The sequence below is a fragment of the Salvia hispanica genome, chromosome 4 (genome assembly GCF_023119035.1).
Source record: "Salvia hispanica cultivar TCC Black 2014 chromosome 4, UniMelb_Shisp_WGS_1.0, whole genome shotgun sequence".
NCBI classification, from domain to species: domain Eukaryota; kingdom Viridiplantae; phylum Streptophyta; class Magnoliopsida; order Lamiales; family Lamiaceae; genus Salvia; species Salvia hispanica.
In genome coordinates, this window is record NC_062968.1 from 19160923 (window position 1) to 19187701 (window position 26779).

Sequence of the window (26779 nt, forward strand, 5' to 3'; positions counted from 1 at the left end):
AAAATTAAACAAAATTAAATATAAAATTAATAAATGCTAAGAAATTTCAAAATCAACTATTTCTCCCTCTTTTTCCTTCTCTTCCATCTCTCCTTCGCTCTTCATAAATCGGAATCTCTCTCTTCTTCTCTCCGGCACTCAACGTCGTCGCGTCTTTGTCTCTCTGTTCGCTCCTCCACAAATCGTCGTCATCGTGTGTTTCTCCGCATTGTTGCTGGCCAAGATCAAAACCTCGCCGTCCACCATTGCTGTCGCCAACATCCCCATTTCTTTCGGTCCTCCTCATCTCTCTCTCAATTTTCTTTCTCGGTGGTCCGGCTTTGTTATCTCCGCCGATGCGGTTGCTGTTGCTAGAAGATGGTTTCGCTTCCGTCGCCTCTGTCTGCTCGTTGTGAGTCGAGAGAAAGACGCGACGACGTTGAGCACTAGAGAGAAGAAGACGATTTAGGAAAAACGAAGGAGAGATGGAAGAGAAGGAAAAAGAGGGAAAAATAGTCGATTTTGAAATTTCTTAGCATTTTATTAATTTTATATTTAATTTTGTTTAATTAATTATGTGTTAGAATATTAATTAAGTTAAAAAAATCATTAATTAGGCGTTGAGGTTAGTTTTTAACATAAAAGAACCACTTCGACAACGATTTTAAACGTTTAGGACCAATATGATAACAATTTCAAATGTTTTAGACTTGATTTTCAAAAATTAAATATTTTAGACCAATTTCATCTGAATATATGTTTGTAATTAATTGAGAGTGAATTCTATATTAAATAGAGCTTGCCTAAATATCCAGTGACTGAAAAAATAAGAACAACACAATCTTTCTCTCTCATCAATGGCGGACGAAATTCTCCACGATTTCTCCCCTATGTTCAGAGTCTACAAAAATGGAAGACTTGAGAGGCTTACTGGCGAAGATATCGTTCCGCCATCTCTAGATCCAGCCACCGGCGTCCAATCCAAAGACGTCGAAATCGCGCCAGAGATCAACCTCTCCGCTCGGATTTATCTCCCGCCCAACGCCGATCCTACCAAAAAGCTCCCGCTCCTCGTCTACTACCACGGCGGCGGCTTCGTCCTCGAATCCGCCTTCAACGCTCAGTACCACAAGCACCTCAACCACTTAGCCGCGCTAGCAAACGTCGTCGCCGTCTCGGTTAATTACCGGTTAGCCCCCGAATTCCCGCTCCCGGCTGCGTTCGAGGATTCATGGCGCGCTCTCAAATGGAGCGCCGAGGGAAAGGAGGAGTGGATCAACGAATTTGCCGATCTGAAGCGTGTGTATTTAGGCGGGGACAGCGCCGGCGCGACTATAGCACACTACATCGCCATGCGGGTCGGGTCGGAGAATCCGGAGCGTTTCAATTTGCAAGGGATTTTCCTGAATTGCCCCTTCTTCGGGGGCGTGGATCCGATTGGGAGAGAAACAACGGAGGAATTCAAGGGTTGGAGGGAGATTTGAGAGAAATTGTGGCAATTTGTTTGCCCGAGCTTGAGGGATACCGATGAGGGATGGGTGAATCCGGGTAAGGATCCGAAGATATCGGATTTGGGTTGCGGGAAAGTGCTGGTTTATGTTGCGGGGAAGGATGCTATGAAGGTGAGAGGGTGGTATTACAAGGAGGTGATGAGCAATTGTGGATGGAAGGGTGAAATCGAGTGTATTGAGGTTGCAGGGGAAGATCATGCGTTCAGTGTGCATGGTCCAGATAATCAGGCTGGTATCGATATGATGAAGAAGGTGGCTTCCTTTATTAATAACTAAATCGTATGTCAAGCTTCAATAATCATAGTATTATTCAGTTTGCGTTAATTGTAGCCAACGTATAATCTTTGATGTTCAATGCAAAGGCTCTTCAAGATTTAAACACTCATTCTAGCCCCAATTAATTGGTTATAGCTATAAATTGGTTGTGATGTAACTTTGATTGGCCTTTCTTCTATTTGTTGTGTTTTGAGATTTGTTTGCATTTGAAACATAAATAAATAAGTAAATCGTTATTTTCAGTGACAAGTATGTGATTTTAGTCGTAATTGTTATCCAAATTCTTTTAATCAAAACCGTAAGCAACCCAAAAAATGTACTGAATCAATTATGCTCAGCCACATATGGTCTCACTTAGAAGTAGAATAATCAAAGATCAAGTGCAAACAAAAAATATACTTTTCGCACATTAATGTTACATAAATTTGATGGTCCTACAAGACTTTTCTTGCAAGACTTTTCTCCACATTGATGTTGGAAGTTTACAAGACTTTTGTCCAGTTTTTGTGGAGGAGAAGGGCCTATCACAGGACAATATATTAATATACGATAGAATGAATGATTGAATGAAATATTGATTTTTGTTTTTATTCTATATCTTTTTTAATATTCCCTCTGTCTCATAAAAGATGTAACACTTTCCTTTTTAGTTTGTCCCACAAAAAATGTCATATTTCCTCTTTTGGAAAAAGTTCCTTCTGACATCAATTATAAAATTATATTTTCTCTTACCACTTAACACACAAAATAACATCTCCTAAAATCCCGTGTCATTTCCCAAGTGTGATATTTTCTTTGGGACGGAGGGAGTAATTATTTTATCCAAAAATATATATCTCATATTGGATTGACATGTGTTTTAAAATTTGGGTGACTTTAAAAAGTAAAGTAAATAGTAGTGAAACGTGTATTATATTTTTATATAAAATTTTAAAATAAAATATCATTGAAATGAGTTATCGAGGAATGTGAGATCTATTGATAAAAATAGTAAAAATAAAAAGAACATGTGATAAGGAAGGATGAAAAAATAACACAAAATATTTAGTGGGGAGTGTGAGATCTATTGATAAAAATAGTAAAAGTAAAATAGAACAGGTAATAAGGAAGAATGAAAAAATAACACAAAATATTTAGTGGCGCATGGAGGGAATCTTTTGTTAAGGAATCACAATTTCTATCTATATTAAAATAATCACAAAATATTGTTGTGTTTTTAGAGTTGTTTGCATTTGAAACATATTAAAATTTCGTTATTTTCAGTGACAATTATGCGATTTTAGTCGTAATTGTTATCCAAATTCTTTTAACCAAAACCGTAATCAACCCAAAGGAAGGCCAAGAAACGTGCTGAATCAATTAATTGGGTTTCTATTATGCTCAGCCACATATGGTCTCATTTGAGAAGTAGAATCATCAAAGATCAAGTGTAAGCAAAACATATATTGTTTCTTAAAGTTTGTGTCCAAAATTATTTCACGAGCAGTATAATAATCTCGCTTTATTCTTTTCTTATGTTTATCGTAAAATTATCTCACTTTATTCCTTTCATATATTTATCATTAAATAGTCTCGTTTTATTCTTTTCTTATGTTTTTTCATTATTAATAAAATACACTCACTTTATTCCTTTCTTAGGTTTAACATTGCTGCTGATGTCGATGTTTAAATTTTTAAGATAAATGTTCAAAAAAACTTAAGAATATTTTATACGACATTCTAAATGAGAAAATATGCACTATATTTTTTAGGACTTAATAAATAGGATAAAAGTAATTAACTATATTAATAACTATCAATTAATTAAGTCAGTTATTTACATTGACTTCTACCGTGATTTTAATGTTGGGTGCCCGAATTATTCATAACAATTGTGGATATGACATAAACAAACAACAAGGGTTGAGAGAGATATATGGATAATTAGAGGGTTGTTAATAGAAACTAGATATATGTACGGTAACTATCATTTAAAGGAGCATCATCGTTGAAAGAACCAATAGTATCGAGAAAGCATCAATGTATAGTCATTTGACAACTAAACAATCGCATAAAATGATTTTCCTTTTCCTTGCTAAATTTATTTGTCTCATTTTCTGTTTATCTTTTACAATAAACTCAATGAAAATGAATTAAATAAATTAAAGTATAAATTTTTAAAAATAAAAAGCATAAGGTTAAATATTAAAGGTACTATATTAACGACCATTACATTATTTTAAATTATTTTTTACATAAATTTACAAAAACAACGTAGGTAAACAAAATTATTATTTTTATTTAAATTTATGAAAACAAAAGTAAATAAATGGAAATAAAAACAAAAACTTAATTATCAACAAAAGTAATTAAAATTTTCTTTTGTCTTCCTAATCTTTTCGAAACCATCCCCAAAATCTCGAATCACATCCTTACCACCTGCATTCGGGCGAGCTCAGCACCAACCAACCACCAAACCGAACAGAAATTCTCAAATCCCTAAATTATGAAAACCCCTAAAAAAAAAAAAAAATATGGTGTGCATCTGCTGTGGCTCATCGGGCCGCGCAATAAAAATATGGTGTGCATCTGCTAGTCAATATGGTTGCTACAAAAAAAAAAAAAATTCCCGGCGGCCGCGGCTCATCGGGCCGCGCAATAACCCGCCACGTGCACCACCGCGGCTACTAACCCCTGCTCCGTCCACGCCAACTACTCGGCTGTGGCCTGTCCGCCCCACCGCCGCCCGCCGGGGCTTCCCTACTGTGGACACTCTAAGGACCAGCGTTGGTCTTTACTCTAAAGTTATCCATACATTCTTTTAGGCAGCATGAGCAAACTTGACAATAAATTGTGTTAGACTACAAAATTGACCCCACGCTTGAATATCTGTACGGATGTCTGATTTGATTACTCCCTACGTCCCACATAATTTGGGACACTTTGACCTGGCACGGGTTTTAAGAAATCTAATGGAAATTGAGTTGAAAAAGTTAGTGGAATGCGAGTCCTACTTTTAAAGTATTAGTTTTATAATAAAATGTGAGTAGGATTGAGTTAGTGGAATATAAGGTCCACTACCAAAAATGATAAAAGTGAAATGGGACAAATTATGTAGGACGGTCCGAAATGGAATACTGGGTCGAATTATCTGGGACGGAGGGAGTACTTGATATGCATTTATATTTAGAGCTTGAATTGTTTAAAAGATAGAATTATAAAGAAAGCAAATATAATCGATGTAGAAAATTTGAACCCTTTCCAATTAGCAGTTAAAATTAAGGAATTAGCTTTTCGTTTGATTTGGTTAAGATTCAATTTGGGAAAAAAAATACTTATTATGAATCCTAGCTTTAATTTGAAGAAGAAAATAAAAAAGGGTTTTTGGCTTTTTAAACTAAAACCTTTCCCCGAATTCCGGTTTTTTCCATAAACTATGAGATTTGTTTTTAAAACCACGAACTTTCATTTCGTTAGGATTTTCCCCCGGCGGGTCAACGACGAAACCCGGGTTGTCTACATGTCAATTTTAATCCTATTTGTCACTAAATTGATTACTTGGATCCTATTTGGCACAATAATACATACAATCACAATTATTACATAACAAATGACAACTTTTGAATAAACAAAACACAACTTTAACATTTTGAATTATGCTATTCGGGTCGGAAATGTGCTATTGGGGTCGGGTTGGGAAAATCCTAACGAAATGAAAGTTCGTGATTTTAAAAACAAATCTCATAGTTCATGGGAAAAACCGGAATTCGAGAAAAGGTTTTGGTTTAAAAAGCCAAAAACCCAATAAAAAATTAGAGGCGTAAGGAACTTGTTGATATGCAAAGGAGAGATAAGTTTAGCCTAGAGCTTGTTAGAAAATAAAAATAATTTTTGGGGATTTAGTCCAGATAGAGAGTGAGAAGAGAGGAAACTATTATCAATGTGTGACTCATTTTGGTTTTGGGCCAGCTATTTAATTGCAGATTTGAGCGGTTTGGGACTTGAATAAAATGGAGTAGATGGATTGGGAATGAGTTTTGGGCCGCCACTTTCAAAAGAAAAAAAAAAATTGAGTGTAATGATTTAGTGGTGTGTATGGTTTATTTATTAAAAATGGAATAAAGAAAAGTGGACAATATTTTGCGGACATATTAAAATAATAAAAGTGGATAATATAACATTTCACAGACGGAAGGAGTAGATTGATCAGAATATTACCATATATTATGATTTACTTTATGTCCTTTAAAAATAGAAAATACTCCGTATTTACATTTTGGCTTGTTTCTTGAAAATTGAAATATTTCTATTTTTGGAAAAAATTCTCTCTAATGATCAAGTGAGACTCATTTTTCACTAATAATACTTCAATGATTTTTTTTACCATCTCACTCTTACTATACCAATTATATTATGCGTTCAAACTCGTGTCGTTTCAAAAAATCTTGTTTTGTCACATTTCTTTTTGACCTTAAACAGACACATAGATCCTTTGGAAATCTTCATAGAGCCTTCCCCATATACCCTCAGTTTCAAGAGCAGTACAGGACATCAAGTTATAGCAAAGATCATGAACATATCTAACATCCTTCAAGTTTAGCACATAGCCATTATCAAACTTCAAACACTCTGTGCCAATCCCAAGAATTTCACACTTCTTGTCATCAGCCATTGACACAAAAGTTTTAGTTACAGGCTTCAACTTAGAAAACATTTCCTTGAAAGGACTCACATGATAAGTGAAGGAATTGTCAGCGGAAGCGTTTTGCGCGGAACTAACATAATTTAACAATTATTAATCGAGCAAATAAATCACATAATAATCAGATCTATTTAGCAGATTATTTAGACAAAATCTATTCGCGTAATTCTCACATGTATCATGCTCATAACTTGAATTAATCATGCTTTAAGAATATTGAAACCTAAAACATGCTTTTCTACAGAGTAGAAATAATACTCCCTCCGTCCCACAAAAGATGTCACACTTTCCTTTTTAGTTTATCCCACAAAAGATGTCACATTTCCTTTTTTGGAAAAAGTTCTCTCTCACATTAATATAAATATTACTATTTTTTCTTTCCACCTAACACACAAAACAAAACCTCCTAAAATCTTGTCTTTGTCCCACAAGTGTGACATCTTTTGTGGGACGGAGGGAATACCTAATTAATTCTCCAAAGAATTGAAGATGGCTAGCAGCTTCTCCACGTGACGCTTTGAATACTAGACCACAGATCTTCTCTTTGGTGCCCGAACTGTACTTCGATATCAGTGTGGGCTGATCTCACCGGAATACTAGGACTTAAATAAAGAAGACAGAAGAAATCATTTTCCTAATTGAAGAGAATTTCGAACTCCTCTAGAATAGAGGGGGACGAAAATTTGTGTATTAAAAAATTATGATTTCTGTCTCCTTTATTCTCCTATTTATATTAAGTTCCTTTTGGGCCCAAACATGGATCTATGGAAGGTTTTGGATATGGGCTCATCCAATTTAGTTTTTACTAATTAAATTGAACCCGCAATTTAATATAAGCTTTAATTGGAATATTACGAGCAGCCAGTACAGAAGTAATATTGAACTCTCCTCATCCAAATCCGAAATTATAAGTAATCCGGATTTTCGTTTTAACTTTCATTTCCCGCGCTTAAGATAAAAATGTCCATTAATTAATTAATGTCTGCTATGGACTTAATTAATTAATTTCTTATTAATTCCAAGAGTGGACTTAGCATGAAACGCTTATTTATTATTCATAGAGTGATCAAACCCCAACTATCTAGGTTCCGAATAATAAAACCTTGTTTCGCGCTCCTCTTGAGGACATTATCAAGCGAGACTCACCTCAATATAATAGCAATCCTAGGACCGCTAGATATTAATCACCACTACCCAATATATCGGGATTATTGGGTTACGAAAAACCCGCACCATTTGATAAGTCAAAGTAATGCATAATCAATACCGTATGCTCAATACTAACCTACATTGATTAAGAAACAAATATTTATCAAGACCTCGCCTTTCAGTAGATAGCCCAAGGACAAGTCTTGTCTGTTAGATCGTTCAGTGTTATACCACACCAATGTCATCTTATTTCAGTAAGGCTTAGAAATATGCGGACTGACATTGCAACCTTTCACGATGGATAGTCTAATTCCATATAGGTTGAGAAATTCTTCTTTTTCTTTGTTTAGGACTAACCGTGTTCCTTAAAGTGGACACGGCCCACAACCGGTCTACTAAAACAAAGACTTAGACTTTGTTAAGTTAACTTATACATTTAAACATGCAATTAACATCCATTAAATGTAAAACATAACAACACTATGACAAAAAATAATCTGTTTTATTACTTGGAAAATAAAATAAGAGTTTTATAGTATTCAATCACTCGAAACGTGATTCCTAGTATGCAAACTCTAACAATAAGTACATCCAGAATCACATAGCCAGTCATTAGATGTAAAAGGACAGACAGGAGAAGTATTCACAAATTGCAGATCATGCACCATAACAGATTCATTAACAGCATCATAAGTAGCCACATTGACAAGGGTTTCAACCTGGGAGTTATTGTTGGGAAACTTATTCTTCTTAGGCTTAGTACAATCTTTCTTATAATGTCAACTTCCCCATAGTTAAAACACTTCTTATAGGTTTTAGGGTCCTTACTTCTAGTACCTAGACCTAAACTCTTTCCTAGAGTTAGAGCTATTACCAGAACCCCCACTGGGCTCATTGCCCCCTCTAGATTTAGATCTACCTCTGACATTTAAAACTTTGTTATAAGCATTCTTATCAGCAGCAGCAGAATCTTTACCATACTTAATGGCAACCTTAACATCACTATAGGAATCAGGTATGGCATTCATTAGAGCTATGCTAGTGTATTCTTCTATTGTTTTATCACATGGTCTCTTAATGTCCAGAACAAGCTTCTGAAACCTATCCACGTTGTCATCAATATCTTTTGCAAGATCAAGCTTAAATTTAAACAATTTTTCAAGCAGATACATCCTTGATGTTATAGAAGTTTCAGTGAACAGAGTATCAAGCAATTTCCACATTTGAGCAGCAGATTCAACATGATCAACTTTCCTAATCTCAGAATCGGACAAATTTAACACAACAGTATCCCTAGCCAACTCATTCATTTCATCCTTTTTTGTCTTGAGCAGTATCCTAAGGTAAAGAACCATCAACAACTTTGAAAACCTTTTGTTGAATTAAAACACACTTCAGTTTCTGTTTCCAAATAGCAAAATCATTTTTACCATTTTAAGGAATCAAACCAACAGGTTGGGCCATTTTAGCAATAATTTTTGCAAGAACACAGGAGGCAAGACAGAAACACAAAGCCTTACACACCTTAAAGCACAAAGACATACACAGCAACACAGAGAACACTTCAAGCTAACAAACACAGACAAGCACAGACCTCACGAGCAACATTGACCAAGGCTATCCCAGCTCGCAATCACTCACTTGTGGAGGGCGCAGGGGGTCACTTGGGCAGTACAAAATGCTTGGTGGTCAAGTAATGAGAGATCAGAAAACACAGAGAGCAAGAACCAGCAAAAGCAAGAACACAAGAAAACACAGAGGAGTCCTAAGCCTTTGTCAGAGGCTGTCTACGAGAAAACAATATCCCAAGCCCATATGCAGCACTAAACAGAAAAAGAAAACTAGGAGATTCAGCCAATTTACCAGAGCGAACCCCCACTCGAAGGAGGATTCCACTTGCCCACCTCTTTAAGCGACTCGGCGTGCCAGACCAATCCCCCCGTGGCTCTGATATACCACTGTAGGGATCAGATCAGTCTGGATTCACTAATTACCGAGACCTCTTTGTTCTTGTACAAGAGAGCTCAGCCAAACTCTCACCCACGCGGCTGATTTTACACAAATAATACATATTGAAATCAAGATTCAAAATCCTAGCTATTACAAGGTCTTGAAAGCTATTGGAACCGGCTTCCTTGTAAGCTCCTTAATCTGCACACTTAACACACAAATTAGTAATAACAAGTAGGATCCTCTCGGATCTAAATGAAATTACTAATAAAAACCAAGAACATCAAATAGATCAAAGAACTTGGCTCAGAACCCGCCAAACCACACAGATCTATTCAACCAGAACAAGATCCAAGGGAACACAACTGAACCGGTTAGAGTTCACCCTCACACCACCGATGCCTTCACCACAAGGCCCCTTCACACCAGATCAAGTTCAATCAAAACACAACTCGAAGCAGAACCCTCAATCACCACAAACCCTAGGTTTCTCCATAATTCAAGCAATCGAAAGGATTGCTTTCCCCGGCACTCACAAGAAGTTAATCACTCAAAGGAACCGTGACAAACCATCACAAAGTAATTTAGTGTTGGGGATTTGTTTCTATATTCTCTATTGAATTAATGATATGAATATTTTTGTCTGAAAAACCATCATGTTTGAAATTTACTTAAGTTTTCTGTGGAGTATATTTAAAATTTAAGCCAGATCACAATTTTTTCTCTCGTAAAATTCCAACACTAATTGCAGTAGTATTTCTATATGCATTCTTCATTGAAAATTTTATCCGTTTCCAAAAAAAGGAAATTTCTTTTTTTTAATCCATTTTCCAAAAATAGAAACTCTTTATTTTAATAAATTGACTCCATAATCCAATAATATTTATTCACTATTTTTTCTCTTCATTTCTTTTACTTTAGCTATTTTTTCCCATCCTCTCTCTTGCTTACTAAATTTATATTAAAACTCGTGTCATTTCATTTTTCGGAAATGGAGGGAGTATCTCTTATCATATTTCTCTCTATTTATCTTTCTTATGGCTTCATCTTAAAGTAAACAAATTGAATCTTGATTTTTAATCATGAAACATGGGAAGTTGAGGGTCATTTTATTACTTTCTATTATTTTTTCAACCAAAATATGCCTCGTCAAATATCAGTAGTAGGAATGAGCATAAGTTTGAAATAAAAATTAATAACTTAATAAAAATTTGGGAAAACACAAGACATCAAATATAAAGTCTCTCCATATTGGTAACAAAAACACTAATGCAATCTAAAGCTCTTTTACTCTTTGGTGGAATAACTGTACAATTTATTTTCACTTCTCAGTCTTAATCTGTGAAAGATCAAACTTTCTCCTTCTTCATGAACTCTCCTTCTAGTCCAATCTTAATAGTATTTTTTTTTTTATCATAGGTTGTAATCCACTTTGAGTATTAAAGACTTATTTAAAAATTTCTTCAGGACAAACAAAAACAAGATACGTAGATCATCGACGGGCAACATCCGTCCCTAATGGCTGACGCATAGTCTAGTGGCATATCTAGTATAGGAAAAAAGGGTACAATTGTACCCCCAAAATTTGAGATATATTGTCGAGCCTTTATAAAGAAAGCTCTATTGGTCTAGTGGTAAGATACCTTTTATTCTTCTTAATCACCCAAGTTTGAATCCTAGCGGCTACTTTCAAGTTTTTGTTGCTGTATATTTGTTTTATTCCTTTGTATTTTGTAGTTATATTCTATATGAAGTTATTAATATTTCTATTTGTTTTGTACTCTCTCCGTCCCACTAAAGATGACCCACTTTCCTTTTCGGTTTATTCTAATCAAGATCACCCATTATTGAAAACGGAAACACTATTATCTCTACTTTATTCCTTCTCTCTTACTTTATTCTATCCATTTAACACACAAAATAAAGATGCATAAAATCTTGTACTACCACCCTAAGGATAGGGTCTTCTTCCTTAGGACGGAGGGAGTAGTATTTTGTTTGAATATGAAACTTTTAATATTTATTTATATTTATTATAATTTTCTTTTCTATTTGAAAAATAATACATATTTCCTTGAATAATTTATATACATTACTCCTATTATATTTTTGCTAATAAGATTTGAAAATATTTTATTAATTATTTGGTTATTATACATTCTTTTTTCTTGTAGTAATTGCAACTTTGTACCAATAATTTATGTTCAAGAGATTTACTTTTAGGATATTTTATTACTAGTATATAATTATTATATTAATATTAATATTAATATTAATATGAAATATTTATAATTAACAAAAATATCTAAATAAGATATTCTCCACTAAAAAATACTTCTACGTGTTTAAAATCAATTATTACATCAACATATATTTCGCTAGAAATGAGGTGCATGAGATAATTACGAAGCATTCATATTTCGTAATTTAATTTGCAGATATTGAAAAATTGAACAGTCAGAATTTGACCATAATTAATTTAGCAATATCCCCAATTTTAATCATAGATTGTTTGAATAAATGATTAATTTAGCAATTTTCCATTATTTTAATTATAGATTGTTTAATTCAATGCAATGTCCCTCCGCTCAATATCATGCACACACATATTTTCTACAAAATCGTGCTAACTACACAGCTCTCTCTCTCCATCTCTCTTACTCGACCATGTCTATTAACAAGAGTTATCCGCTCTTCCTCTTCTTCTTCTTCATCTTTTATACACTCGCAGCAAACTCCACAGACATATCGTATGAAATCATACCATTCATTAGGGTTTACAAAAATGGCAGCGTTGAGAGATTAATCGGAACAGATACGGTTCCGCCGTCGCTGAATCCCAAATCCAAAGTTCTCTCCAAAGACATCATCATCGAGCCATCTCTCAACATCTCCGCAAGGCTCTTTCTCCCTCGCTCCGCCTCCACAACCCGAAAACTTCCCCTTCTAGTCTACATCCACGGCGGCGCTTTCTTCACCGGATCCTCTTTCACTTCCGGCTACCACGGCTACCTAAACTCCATCGTCGCCGAAGCCAACGCCGTCGCTGTCTCCATCAATTACCGCTTAGCCCCCGAGCACCCTCTCCCCGCCGCCTATCAAGACTCATGGCTCGTCCTTAAATGGATCTTCTCCCACTCTAAACAGGGCGGAGGCGGTACCGAGGCGTGGCTGCGAAACAACGTCGATTTCGACCGCGTTTACGTGAGTGGAGACAGCGCCGGGGGCAACATTGCCCACAACTTGGTGGCCCGGGCCGGGTTGGAATCGGGTGTTAAGATCCGCGGGTTGTTCTTGAATTGCCCGCATTTTTGGGGGAAGGAGAGAATTGGGAATGAAGCGAGTGACCCGAAAATGGTGGTGGTGGAGGACAATATATGGATCTATGCATATCCGAATTCGACCGGGTTAGACGACCCGCAGTTGAACCCGGATTACGACCCGAATCTTTCGAAGCTCGGGTGCAAAAAGGTGGTGGTTTATGTTGCTGAAAATGACATTTTGAGGGATAGGGGGTTGCAATATAAGAAGGCGTTGGAGAAGATCAAGTGGAAAGGAGAGGTGAAGGCTGTGGATGTGAAAGGAGCTGTTCATGTTTTTAATCTAATCTTTCCCAAAAGTAAAGATTCAATAGAAATGTTGAAACATTTTGCTTTGTTTCTCAATGATAAAGAAAAGCTTAACTAGGGTTTGAGATTAGAGAAAGTCACTATGAATAAATCAATATTATTTGCAATGTGAATGGTATTGTGTGCATTACTTGTGTTGTTTTTCGGAACCTTAGTGGAAATATGTTTGTGTCAAATTGACGTGGTTTGAAGCTTCTTTTGTGAACTCAGTATTACTAATGTTACATATTTGATCCTCAATTGCGTAAAAGTATAAGAATTAGATGTTGTATGTAATCATACCATATTAGGGTCGTCCCAAAACAACACAACCAATCGTGCTACCGCTCAAATGCATGCTGCATCAATGATCCCAACCATTTACTTGTCCATGTAATTCTCCAAAGCGTGTGATAAACTCGTATTTTTGTTGGTTTGGTTGATTGTTTGATGTGTCTATTATCGGGTTTTATAGCTCGATTCATTATTTTGCACCGATTGTATATCAATTTAGGGATTTGATGAGTTTGCTGGTAATGCGCAAGAAAACATGTGAAAACAAGCCAAAAAGACATAATAATTCAAAGTGCACAAAGAAATCAACCCAAGGTGTCGAAAACGGAGCTAAGTGAACTAGTGAAGGTGCCGACACTACAACAACAAAATTGGATGGGGACACTTTTTAATGCTGGCGCTAATTTGTGTCTCTAATTACACCACCAACGCTTCATAAAGTGTCCTTATTGTTAGTGTCCAAACTAAAATTAGAGGACACAAATAGATGCATCTTAAAAAAACAAAAGATTAAGATAATTATAGCTCAACTTAAGGACGCTTTCTTTTGCATCCTAAACTATGGTTATTTTTAAAAAAATTCAATCACTAGTAATTGCGTCTCAATTTCTATATCTCTAAAAGATAAGTCTTTTGTGATGCGAACGTTGATGAAGTTAATAATACTAACCATCCAGTATCCCCTCTCCTCCACCACGGTGAAGGTACTCCCCCGAGTCCATATTGTAATAAAAATCGACTGTATCAGAACATTCATTCTCACCTCAGATACCACCCTACAGATTATATATGTCCAACGTCGTTGCGCCTTGAATCAGCCATGGCCGCACCTTCAATCAATGTTCTGAGAGGAAATACAGTAGCTAGTGTTGTTCACTATCATGGGTAGCGGACCCATGTGAAAGTAGGGTAGGGCCAAAAAGCCTTAATAAAAGTATTTTTTTACACATTTTTCTTTTATAAATTTTTAAAACTCATCTAAGTTTAACGTAAATTATTGTATAAAAGCCCTTACAAATGATTTAAAACACCCAAAAATATAATTTTGGAACTAAATTTAGAAATCATAGCTCATATTCATATTTTTTCTTGCGTCCGCCCCTGTTCACAGTTTCAATGTTTTGCCAAATAGAAAGAAAGAAAACTTACCTTCTGTTGCTATTCTTATTTGTCATTCGTTTCGGGACTGGATCCTCTGCAGTGGGGAGGAAATACAACACCATGTTATGCCTTGAAACGACGACCGCTTTGCCTCTTTCTTACTACTTTTTCATCCTTTTTTTAGAATTAAAATAACAACGCAGCCTTCTTTTCTTTATGCGTTTATGTTCTTCCTTTTTCATATTTCTATTTCTTTAATAATTAAAATACGTAAATTAGTTATTTTATTACATGTTTGTAACAAAGAAACAAAAGTTGGTTAATAATACTCTAATCTGCACAATGGAGTAGTATTTTTTTCATTATAAAAAAACTAAACTAAACTGAATTTGAATAAAAATAATAGGAGTAATTATGGAATTAAGACTGAATTAAATAATTAGTCAGTTCATTATTTAGTTGCTCAAATAAATAGTTATATTATTTTAACTAAACACTTAATTTAATTTAGTTATATCACTTTAGAGGATATCTCAATAAATATTGTGAACATATATAATCACGAGTATTCCAGTTATTAAGAATCGTTAATTAACTATTAGTATAGTTGCTCAAACAAATATTTATATTTTTTACTAAACACAATTTCATTTAGTTGTATCACTTTGAAGGATATCAAATAAATATTGTAAGCATATACTCCCACCATCCCACAAAGATTGTCTTACTTTGATCGGACACGGGTTTAATTTAAAAAATGTAATGAAAAGTGAGTTGAAAAAGTTAGTACAATGTGGATCCTACTTTTATATATTAATTTTATAATAAAATGTGAGTAGAAATGAGTTAGTGAAATATGAGATACATTACTAAAAATGGTAAAAAAGTGAAATAGGATAAATTTTGTGGGTCGGACGAAAATAGAAAAATGGAAAATCTTTATAGGAAGGAGAGTATATATAATAATGAGTATTCCAGTTATTAAGAATAGGGGTGTAAATTCGGGTACCCGAACCCGAAATCTAAAAAAATATCATACCCAATACCCGACCCGTATGTAAATTCGGGTACCCAAACCCAACTAATCGGGTACCCATAAACCCATAATTATTATATTTAAAATTTATTCTTTTATATAATTAAATTGTGATGAGAATAGAAATTATTAAAAATAACACAATACTTATACAATATATTGACTATAATTCTATATTATATAAAATAGACATAGACATTAGACAAATAGACACTACTTAAGTTTAAAATAAATAAAAAAATTGGTATAATTTGAAACATAAAAGAGATTAAAATAATTTTTTAAGACATTAAATGAACATGTAAATAAAATGAAGAAAGAATAACTAATTAACTATATATTTTCAAAAGATAACAAGTAAGAACATAAATAACGCAACATGAACCGAACACGAATGTAAAGAAGTATTAAATCTACATGTGATTAAATAAAATTACCCTAGATTTACCCTACGGGCCATAGACCCTATACTAAATAAAAATATTTATCACAAATACATAATTAATCGGGTTTAATCGGGTATTAGTCGGGTACCCTAATACGGGTTTCGGGTACCCTAAACCCGAAGAATCCTAACATTAACTACCTAAACCCGTACCCGAAACCCGTCGGGTATTGGAACTGGATCGGGAATACTCGAAACCCGCGGATTAAATTTTTAGACCTAATTAAGAATCGCTAATTAACTATTAGTATACTTAATTTACATCGAACAGTAATATAAAAAAAGAAGAAACGCAAATAAAAAAATAACTAATTTACATATTTAATTATTATAGAAATATAAATATAGAAAAGGAAGAACAGAAACGCATAAAGAAAAGAAGACGGCGCAGTTAATTTTATTCAAAAAAAAGGATGAAAAAGTAGTACTTCCTCCGTCCCGAGATATTAGATCTATATACCATATTGGGGTGTTTCAATATACTTGAGCCATTTTTATTTATGATAAAAATCTACTTTTTTATTAATTCCACTTACACTACAAAACAATATTTTCTAAATTCTTGTGCCCAAAAGAAAAAGATCTATTATTTTAGAACGGAGGAAGTAAGAAAGAGGCAAAGTGGCGTCGTTTCAAGGCACATGGGGCTGTGTTTCCTCCCCACTGCAGAGGATCCAAAGCCCATTTGTTTCACAGCATTTTCAGCTTAATTATTGTGTGGGCGAAAGTTTAGATTTTTGTAAGATTGTGTCGGTAGAATTGAAGCAAAATTTAAGCATGATAAATGGAAATAGTAGCTGAATAGTGGATAACGAATTTCTAGCCCAATTTGAGTCCACACACCTCAAATTAGCTAGTACTCCAGTACAAAAGGTTCGACAAGGGAGTGGGCCCATTTATATATCAATCGCACAAATATTACCCAATTTGAGTCCACACTTCCCTTATCCAAACCAATTTGAGTCCACCACATAAACTTATTTGTTTTCCATGTGTGTAAGAGCTAAAAATGGTACTTACTCCGTTCCAAGATAAACGAATCGTATTTCTTTTCGGGATGCCCTATTATAATTTTTTTTTTGGATGTCCCATTATAAGTGAATCATTTCCATTTTTCACAAAAAAAAACTTCTTTTACTTTATTTCCCACCTACTTTATTCTCTCTTCACTCATCTACTTTTTTGTTTCTCATACTTTACTCTTTCCACTTTAACTTATTTAAATATCAATTCCGTAAATCTCATGCTCAAAAGAAGTGATTCGTTTATCTTGGGATGGAGGGAGTACATAGTAAATGGTTGTTTAATACTCCTTCCGTCCCAAGATAAGCGACTCACATTCCTTTTTGGGACGTTCCAAGATAAGTGATCAGCCATTTCCTTCTTTGTCATTCTGTCTCTTAACTTTTTTTTCTCTCGTATTCACTTTCCACTTTACTAACAAAACCTCATTTTTTTAAATTTCATGTCAAAAAGTTTTGGCTCACTTATCTTAGGACGGAGGGAGTACTCCGAAAAAGTCACAAACTAGCAAACCAATAACCTCATTATACATATGTTAACTGTAGGTTGTTTTAATTCAATGCAATATACCACTACTATTATATACACACGCATTTAAGGTGTATATATATTCTACAAAATCATGCTAAATGCTAACTACACAGCCCTCTCTCACTCTCCATCCAACATGTCCGGTAACAAGAGTTCTCCGCTCTTCCTCTTCTTCTTCTTCGTCATCATTCACTTACTCGCGGCACAATCTTTTGCTGTAAACTCCACCATCCTATCTTATGAAATCCAGCCATTCATTAGGGTTTACAAAAATGGCAGCGTTGAGAGATTAATCGGAACAGATACGGTTCCTCCGTCTGTCAATCCGAGATCCAAGGTTCTCTCCAAAGACACCGTCATCCAACCATCTCTCAACGTCTCCGCTAGGCTCTATCTCCCTCGCTCCGCCATCCGCAAACTTCCCCTTCTAGTTTACATCCACGGCGGCGCGTTTTGCACCAGTTCCCCCTTCGCTGCCACCTACCACAACTACCTAATCTCCGTCGTCGCCAAAGCAAATGTGGCCGCTGTCTCCGTCAATTACCGTTTAGCCCCCGAGCACCCTCTCCCCGCCGCCTATCAAGACTCATGGATCGTCCTCGAATGGATCTTCTCCCACTCCAAACAGGGCGGAGGCGGTGGCGAGGCGTGGCTGCGAAACAATGTCGATTTCGACCGCGTTTACTTGAGCGGAGACAGCGCCGGAGCCAACATAGCCCACAACGTGGTGATCCGGGCCGGGCTGGAACCAACGGGTCGTGTTAGGATCCGCGGGTTGTTCTTGAATTGCCCGCATTTTTGGGGGAAGGAGCGGATTGGGAATGAAGCGAGTGACCCGAAAATGGTGGCGCTGGAGGAGAGTATTTGGATCCATGCATACCCGAATTCCACCGGGTTTGATGACCCGCAGTTGAACCCGGATTACGACCCGAATCTTTCGAAGCTCGGGTGCAAGAAGGTGGTGGTTTATGTTGCTGAAAATGACATATTGAGAGATAGGGGATTGCAATATAAGAAGGCTTTGGAGAAGAGCAAGTGGGAAGGAGAGGTGAAGGCTGTGGAGGTGAAGGGAGCTGATCATGTTTTCAATCTAAACTCACCCAACAGTAAAGATTCAAGAGAAATGTTGCAACATTTTGCATTGTTTCTCAATGATAAAGAAAAGTTCAACTAGGGATTGAGATTCTAGAGAGTGAATGTGTAATAAATCAATCTTGTTTGTATCGTGTGCATCACTTGTATTTTTCTATGGTTGCTGGTAATTATCATTATTAATTAATCGCATTTGTGGTGCTAATGGGTATGCTATGTCTTTAATTGTAATTAAGGAGTGAAAGTAGGTTGGGATTAATTCATTAATAGATTATTGCGTGTTTAAATTCATATGGTTTGTAAGTGATTTAGTTATATTCATAGACTGATAGGATCGGTAGGAAATTTAATTTAGTTGTGTTTTTCTTGTTTTTCTATTCATATTGATATGATTTTTTTGATTTGTTTCTCCTAAAAAACAATCATAAGTGAAATGTATTACTGCGTTACGCTTCGTAAATTTCTTTTATAATGATACAATTTTTTTTTTCTGTTATAAACTTCCTATATTAATTTAGTTATATTCATTCTAACTTAAAAATTTTAAATCGTGTTATTTTAGTTCATGAAAATATGGTTGAAATCATTAAGAACCTTAATTTTAACTGTAATATTATTGTATTCATTTTATTTCGTGTTATCTATATATTTCTTATATGAGATTACAATTTTATAATAGGTTATAATTATATATTTAGACGAAATTTTCCCACGATTATTCCACTCCCCCAAACAAAACAAAAAGATAGATTATTGTCTTACCAATACATATAGGAGGCTGATGTGCACGATTAACAATCCCATTGGACTTTCGACGGCTTTAATTATGGTAGAAAACTGATAGCTACTAAATAAATTAACAGTTTTTTACATCGCAAACAATAATAATAATAATAATAATAATAATAATAATAATAATAATAATAATAATAATAATAATAATAATAATAATAATAATAATAACAATAATAATAATAATAAATGCTGCCTTCCAGATTCAGGGGAAGAAATTGTTTTACAGTTCGAGCAACACGTTTAGATACCTCAGCTAATCAGTTGACCTCATCTAGATCACTCTTCTATTGCTAAAATATTGTTAAATCCAAATCTCTTTTTGTATTAATTAAAACTGGTGAAGTTTATAGCAACAAGTTAGTACAGTAATAATAACTTATAGGGGGAGATTTTGGTAACGTAACACTCTGAAATAGGTTGGAGATTGACATTTTGCCAATTTTGTTGCTCAACAGAGTTCATTGTCGCATAAAGAAATGCAAAGCATTTTTATATAGTTATTTGGTGGATCCTCACCACAGTTGACGCAACCATATCTCTACTCAATCACTTCGTGTCACATGATTTTATTACTATTAATTTAAGTTAATAATATTTGGTGCGTATCGCATGGACGTGGAGGGATGGTATAGCTTCAAATAAACAATTTGGTAGAACTGAGAAATGATATGTTACATATCTTACGTGGGCTCCTTATGTGAGCATCACTCTCGTTTGATACTCGTTTAGCATTCTTCGTTTCGATTTATATATTTAGTTTGATTCTAATACATTAAAAATGTTATTGAAATTTTTAATTTTATAAAATTCATCAAAATCAAAGCTTGATTTATTATTCTATTCATTTATTTTATATTATAGAGAAAACGAGCAAATCGAGCTTTGATTTTTATGAATTTTGTGAAATTAAAAATTGCAATTACATTTTTTAATGTATTAGAGTCAAACTAAAGATATAAATCGAAACGAACAATGCGAAACGTGTATCAAACGAGAGTGGTGCTCACATAAGGAGCCCGCATAAGGTATGTAGCATATTCATCGTCATTAAATATATGACACTTGTCTTCATCAATTATTATTAAAATAAACTCGATGTGATATCTCATTTTAGAACTTAAAATCTACATAAAAATATTCCCGGCTTCATGTTAAACAAATCATACTACACCCTCTATGCACAAAAATCCACATCGAAAATCAAAAGGTGTATAGAGCACAGGTGTAAATGAAGAGCTATTCAAAGAGGGCTGGGCTTCTCAATATACATAGTTAACTCTCTTTTTTTATTTGATGGAAGCTTCAATGGAGAAAAAATCTCTTTGCAAAGGAAGAGACTTAGCTGGAGATCGTTTGCTTCTTGTGAATCGATGTAGGGATGTGAGAGTGTGGGCTTTGGCAATTCGCCTTTTCTTGTCTCTAAGTTTAATTTCTAGGTCAATCGACATCTTTTGTTGGAAGACGGGCTTGAAGAAACATAGTCCAATCATCCATACCAGGCCTAATCAAAGTCGACATTGAACATTTGCAATTTGAGCCCACTTTAACCTATATGCAAGGTGTTCGATGAAATGTGGTTCGATAACTGGTTAAACATCAAGCCGCGCATAAAGATCGCGATTACAAAATTTGCACAATTGCTTATTCATAAAAGTATATTACAAGAGTTAGTTATTATACATTCATATATACATGTATCAAGTAAAGTATTACCACAACCAAAGAGATCACGGAGATATATACTTACATACTGCAAGATACAGGCAACCTACCAAACCTCATCCTCTTATTGGCACAACCTGAAACCATTAAGGCAAAGCTTGCACATTGAGGGTGCAACGACAAAACAAACCAACTCTTAAGCACCTCTCTCGACTCCTCAACCTCTGCTGCTGCTTTAATCTATAATAACTTCACTTTACAAGCTGAAAAGTTGGTGTCAAAATCACAAGTATGCACATTTAACCAGCAAGTTATGCACTGCCCAAGTACAAGAAGCTTTCCTCAAGATCCGATCCTTCATAATCTCGATCTATGCTTCATGTTACGAAGTGGTGACCTCCTACGAACAGAAGCAAATGGCTCTCCATTTAAGGAGCCAGAGAATTTGATATCCCAGCCTTCTACGTTCTTTGGAACACAGGCATCAAAAAGAGCTTGGCCAAGGACACTATTAGCACTCAGACAAGGGGGACTTGATCGATGAGGTAATCTATCTCTGGTTTCCTGCGCTGTAGAACCAAACTCTCTGCTGTTTTGGTAACCTGATGAACTCGGCAAGAAAAAGTGGTCATTCGGTCCCACAGCAACTCTGCTGAAACTTTGATTTGAGTCAACTGCTGCATTCTGGAGGTCACATATCAAGTAAGAAATTCCATCATCCATATGGGACCTCTCCCCAAGTTTCTGAAGCTTTGCAGAGAAAATTGAAACTGCCTGCTCAAGAAACTCAGTTACAGCAGTTGTATATTGTACCGATTGATGCTTGTAGCGACCTGATACGAGGCAAACAATAATGAGGACAGAACCCATAACAAAATTACAAACAGAATAACCCCCACAATGTTTATAGTGATGAGATTAGTAGTAAGAAACCAGCTTTAAACATACATAAAAAACTGGGGAGCATAGGATGTCTTCTCCAGATACAAGAAAACTTATTGGAATATCGTGTACAGACAAGGAGAATAACTCGAATAAATACCACACCACAAATTAATATCTAGAACCAAGGACATAAACCTTAATTGATCTCAAACTTTTATAGACACGACTAAAACGAATACCAGCTTATCATTTTCAAGTAATGGCATAGGAGATGTAGAACAGTAGAAGGGAATCGAAACTTTAAACATAAGGGAAAGATTAAGACTGACCTATGTGAACAGATGTATCGCACTTCATAACTTTCACATCGGCCCCTAAATCCTGCAGATTCTGAGCAAAGTTGGACAAAGTTGAACATGTAGCCACATCATCATTTTGTGAAAATAAAATGAGAAAAGGGGCTCCCAATCCCTACATGAGTAACAGAGGTAAGAACAAGAGGATCAAAAGCATTTGTGAGACATTAAAACAAAAACTGAAACAACTAAAAGATCGCTTAATTGGGAGAACAGTTGAAACTTACAACTGATGAATACAGGGATTTCCAGTACTCTGCACGCTGTGAACCAAACCTGGTTATAAATAAAGCATCCAAACTTGAAGTAACACCTTTTGCAAATAATGATACTAGTTTTGACGATCCAGGCATTCTGAAGATAGAGCGGTGCAAAGCAAATCGAGCACCCAGGTCCTTAGTGAATTCAATAGGATCAGAATCATAGATCTGGCCTGAAATGCAGTTTGCAAGTATTCTACTATCCTCCTAAACATAACAAAGACAATCATCAGTATAATGTTTACTTATCCACCAGTAACAATAAATTTATTAGATGTTTGGTTGCAAAATTACCAGGCTCAGCTCCACATCAGAACATCCTTCTATAATCTGCAAAATAAAGAAGAGAACTTGTTATATCAAGAAAATGCATTGCATTCCTCACAAACATAGTTTTAAGAAATGCTAAGCATAACATAATACTGGTGCCTAAGTGCCTAACCAGTGCTTTATGTGATTTGATTTTCTATTAAGTACCTGAAGTAATTTATACAAGCAAGCTTTTGAACCACCGGAAAAGGATGCAAGAACAACAGGACATATTCCACGCCTAAGTTCCTGTGTGTAAAAACAGAGAATAATCATCAAATGAGCAACAAAAATTGCATGAGGCAGTGCAACCCAAATGTACATACTACTAAATGGAACAACGTATTATGATTTGTATAAGCACGGACATACTTTACAATCTAACAACAAATTCTTTTCATCTAATCATACTAATACAGATCCCACACTCTGAAATAAGAATAAGAGCATTGCTTCGGAACTCTCAAGCCGTGCAGCATATTGGTAATACCTCTGCCTTTGTTAGAGTGAGAAACCAGGGTAAGAATCACAATACCACTTGTCTCAACTCGAAGAAAAGGGCATTGCTTAGGATCATCTTTTATTTACTTTTTTCTTTAAAGCTGCGTGAAGAAAGATGATAGGGTAACACAAACCTTAACAAGCTCATCAAGGACAGAAAACGCCAGTGATGTAGCTCTATCTGGAATAAACCTGTAGAAAGATAGCAGACGGTATCAATGGAAATACCAGTCACAGATCACAAAGAACAACGGAGTAAGTATCGATTCTATTAAGCATCCTGCAGCCACATATCTGAACTACTTTAATAGTATTAATCAATCACGGGGACAAAACACAAAAAATTTGGAGCTAAAATTTCAATTTGGTACCCATGGAAGGTACAGCTCAACTCTGAAGTTGTGTCGGCCATAAAATTCATACACTAGCCAGCTAGCTAACCACTATAACAAAATTACTCTTAGAAATTCTCTAATCACCACTAATTCATTCTACTGCATACTCAAATGTAATGACTAAACACCTCAGGAACTAGCAATTTCATTTACAGTTATATCCGAGATACACATCTTCAACCTGCTGCAATCACTTCGCACAGCAACACAAACACAACTGAAGTGATTACAGAACGCTACAATTCGCAACTCAGCCAATAAAATATTAAGCTCGTGAACCGTAAAGGCACAAAGCTTCAAACACAACCACAATTATCTAACGAACTGCAAAACACATTAATTTTATTTTAAAAGACAAATAGATGTTTATAATGAAAAAATTTTACGGATTGAGATAATCGGCGCGGGAAACGAGACAATTCCATCCAAGAGAAGAGTAGAGAGCTAGGAAATCCTTCAATTGAACATCGCCAAGCGAAACCCACGCAAAAACCACGACTATCCCCTTCACTTTGCATTCTTCTCCGCGATTCCGCACCCAATACAATTTACCGCCGCTGCTCATCCTCACTAAAGCCTCCAATTTGTCAATTTTTATTGGTAAAAATTTGCAGAAAATTGAGGGTTTGGTCTGTGAACCGAAATTGGGAAATGGTTGAGTTGATGGTGGTGAATGGCCGACTAGGATTGCGTATTGACAGCTCAGACGATGCGCATGCGCACCATGGCGCATTTTAGGATATTCTATCGGCAATCCTGCGCCACGTCCTCAGCCAATGTGATCCACTCTGAGAAAATGCTATTGGGCTAATCTTTAGTGGGTCTTCAAAATAAAGCCCAACTAAATAAAGTAGATTAGTAATGCATATTCCCTCTTCCGTATACATCTGTAACACCAATTTTAATTCAAAAATAAAAGAGAAGAGGGGAAAAGATTGTGAAATTAATGTTAGTTGCTAGTGGGTTCATATTATTAATAGTGTTTATTAGAAATTGGTCACTCACTCTTTAAAAAACCTTGGACAGAATTTAGAGAATTTAACACGCTCTCTCATGTGTGGATCAGAATGACACATCGGACTTCCATCAAATGGGTAGGCAAGAGAAGAGATAAAATCCATCATCGATTTGGGCCCCGCTCTGATACCATATTAGAAATGGGCCACTCACTTCTTAAAAGGTCATATAAAGGAGAGGGTTATCCACACTTATATAGACAAGATAGGATCATCACCAAATCGATGTGAGACAGAATTTAGAGAATTTAACAGTGTTTACATTTCCAAAATTTAAAAATTTATAATATTTAAGGACAAACTGCAAAAGAAATTGTTCAAATTTATTGGGGTATGAGGGAGTATAAAATGAGTATATACAGTAAATTCATACGTATTTATGTGACATTTGGTCAAAAATACACCACCAGTTGTGCTAATGTTTTCTTGGAGTCAACATTGTAATAATATGATTATCAAACGACTAGTTTAAATTTTCTTTAGTATATATATTTATAGGGGAGTGTTATATTGTAAACTCAATACCTAATTGCTAACTACAACTAAATAATAGTCATTAAATTTTCAAATTAAGGGCCTAGATCATCAACTAAGAAATATCAATACGATCTAAAAAAAACATCAATAAAGCCATAGGATTAATTCCATAAAATATCAAAAGGGGTATTAATGTCAATTAACTACATGTTTAGTTATAACTAATTTTTAAAAGAAATACCAAAACTTTAAATTCATATAACATATATCAAATTAAAGATAATTTTATAAGGATTCCAACGATATCATATATGCCTATGTTCCGACGTCAAAATTTGAAAAAAAAATCGAAATTTTTGCAATTTTTTGGTAAAGCAGAAATGTCAACATACTATATAAAATATGTCAATATAATACATGTAGAATGTCAATATAAACAATGTGTTAACATTCTTAAAGCATCGTGTTGACATTCTCAAAGCATTGTGTTGATATTTCCGAAACACTATATTGACATTTTCATCTAAAACCCTAATTTGGCGTTTTTTTTTTATCTTTTTTGATTTTATTAATAAAAACGAAAATTACACGTGGCAAATTGTAGACCAAACGTTTTCTAAAATCCTATGGCCTTAAATTAGTTGTAGTTAGGAATTAAATGATGAGTTAGTAATCGATAACTCCCCTTTATTTATATTTGTTTTCAACTGTGTATGTGAGTAAAAAAAATAAGTTGTGGTACTAGAAAGCAGTTGGGCTGGCGCCATCGCGGTTGTTCCTCCACCAGTATTTTTTGTTTGTCATTAAAATATATATGAGGACAGAACAAGTTTGGTGGATATATTTCAGTGACAATATTTTTGGATGGCATTTTGTATTTCGATTTCAAAATGAAATTCGGAATATTTGAAAATTAAAACCAAAAAATACAATCAATCATTCAATTCTTGATAACTTCTGCCACGATTTTCATCCTGATTATATTGAGATTTTGAGCTGTGAGTATGAATGGACATGGCATAAACTTATCTCTAAAATCTAAAAGCAAAGAGTAGAGAAAGAAATATTTTCTAGCCATCTAAGTCAAATTTTAAATAGTATAAGCTCATTAATAATGACATGGTTTGATTTTAGTTTTGAGATCTAACTTTCAGTATATCATCATGTATTTAAACAAATTTTGTTCACAGTAATTTCTCAATGATATATTTGAGTATTGCATTCAATATGATAATTCCAAGTCATCTCCAAAATAACCGTCAAATTTATTAAAATAAACAATTGAAAAACCACTACTTTTAAAATCTCTCAGCAGGAAAAGCAAAATGCATCATGCTGTCATGCTTATTACAGTAAAACAATTTCAAAAGGGAGAAAATGTCAATGGTATCAATATATATAAAAAAATAACGAAGCAGATCACAGATTAGTAAAAAGGCAAAAGCAA

At 34.9% G+C, this 26779-nt stretch overlaps 3 protein-coding genes and 1 pseudogene across 3 annotated transcripts; 3 read left to right on the forward strand and 1 right to left on the reverse strand.

Annotated features, from left to right (window-relative positions):
* The first annotated feature begins 780 nt into the window (after positions 1–780).
* Positions 781–1875, forward strand: LOC125220012 (annotated as a pseudogene).
* Positions 1876–12213: 10338 nt separating this feature from the next.
* On the forward strand, positions 12214–13233 carry LOC125220571 (probable carboxylesterase 2). Its single transcript, XM_048122729.1, has one exon. The coding sequence runs from the start codon at positions 12214–12216 to the stop codon at positions 13231–13233; it is 1020 nt and encodes a 339-aa protein (XP_047978686.1).
* Positions 13234–17654: 4421 nt separating this feature from the next.
* LOC125217779 (probable carboxylesterase 5) lies at positions 17655–18881 on the forward strand. The gene has a single exon (XM_048119314.1). It carries the CDS (start codon positions 17676–17678, stop codon positions 18756–18758), a length of 1083 nt encoding a protein of 360 aa, XP_047975271.1. The 5' UTR covers positions 17655–17675; the 3' UTR covers positions 18759–18881.
* Positions 18882–21091: 2210 nt separating this feature from the next.
* On the reverse strand, positions 21092–24546 carry LOC125223894. The gene is made up of 7 exons (XM_048127203.1): positions 24226–24546; positions 23579–23636; positions 23112–23192; positions 22929–22964; positions 22602–22841; positions 22348–22489; positions 21092–21966 (listed from the first exon to the last, which is right to left on the reverse strand). The coding sequence occupies exons 1-7, from the start codon at positions 24402–24404 to the stop codon at positions 21491–21493; spliced, it is 1212 nt and encodes a 403-aa protein (XP_047983160.1). The 5' UTR covers positions 24405–24546; the 3' UTR covers positions 21092–21490.
* Between the last annotated feature and the right edge of the window lie 2233 nt (positions 24547–26779).

Excerpts from the sequence above, each read along its gene's own strand:
- LOC125220571 (XM_048122729.1), top strand. The coding sequence starts at position 12,214 with ATGTCTATTAACAAGAGTTATCCGCTCTTCCTCTTCTTCTTCTTCATC.
- LOC125217779 (XM_048119314.1), top strand. The coding sequence starts at position 17,676 with ATGCTAAATGCTAACTACACAGCCCTCTCTCACTCTCCATCCAACATG.
- LOC125223894 (XM_048127203.1), bottom strand. The coding sequence starts at position 24,404 with ATGAGCAGCGGCGGTAAATTGTATTGGGTGCGGAATCGCGGAGAAGAA. Across the intron at positions 22,965-23,111 it reads GCTTGTATAAATTACTTCAG|ATTATAGAAGGATGTTCTGA; the intron begins GTACTTAATAGA and ends TTTATTTTGCAG. Across the intron at positions 21,967-22,347 it reads CGATACATCTGTTCACATAG|GTCGCTACAAGCATCAATCG; the intron begins GTCAGTCTTAAT and ends GCCTCGTATCAG.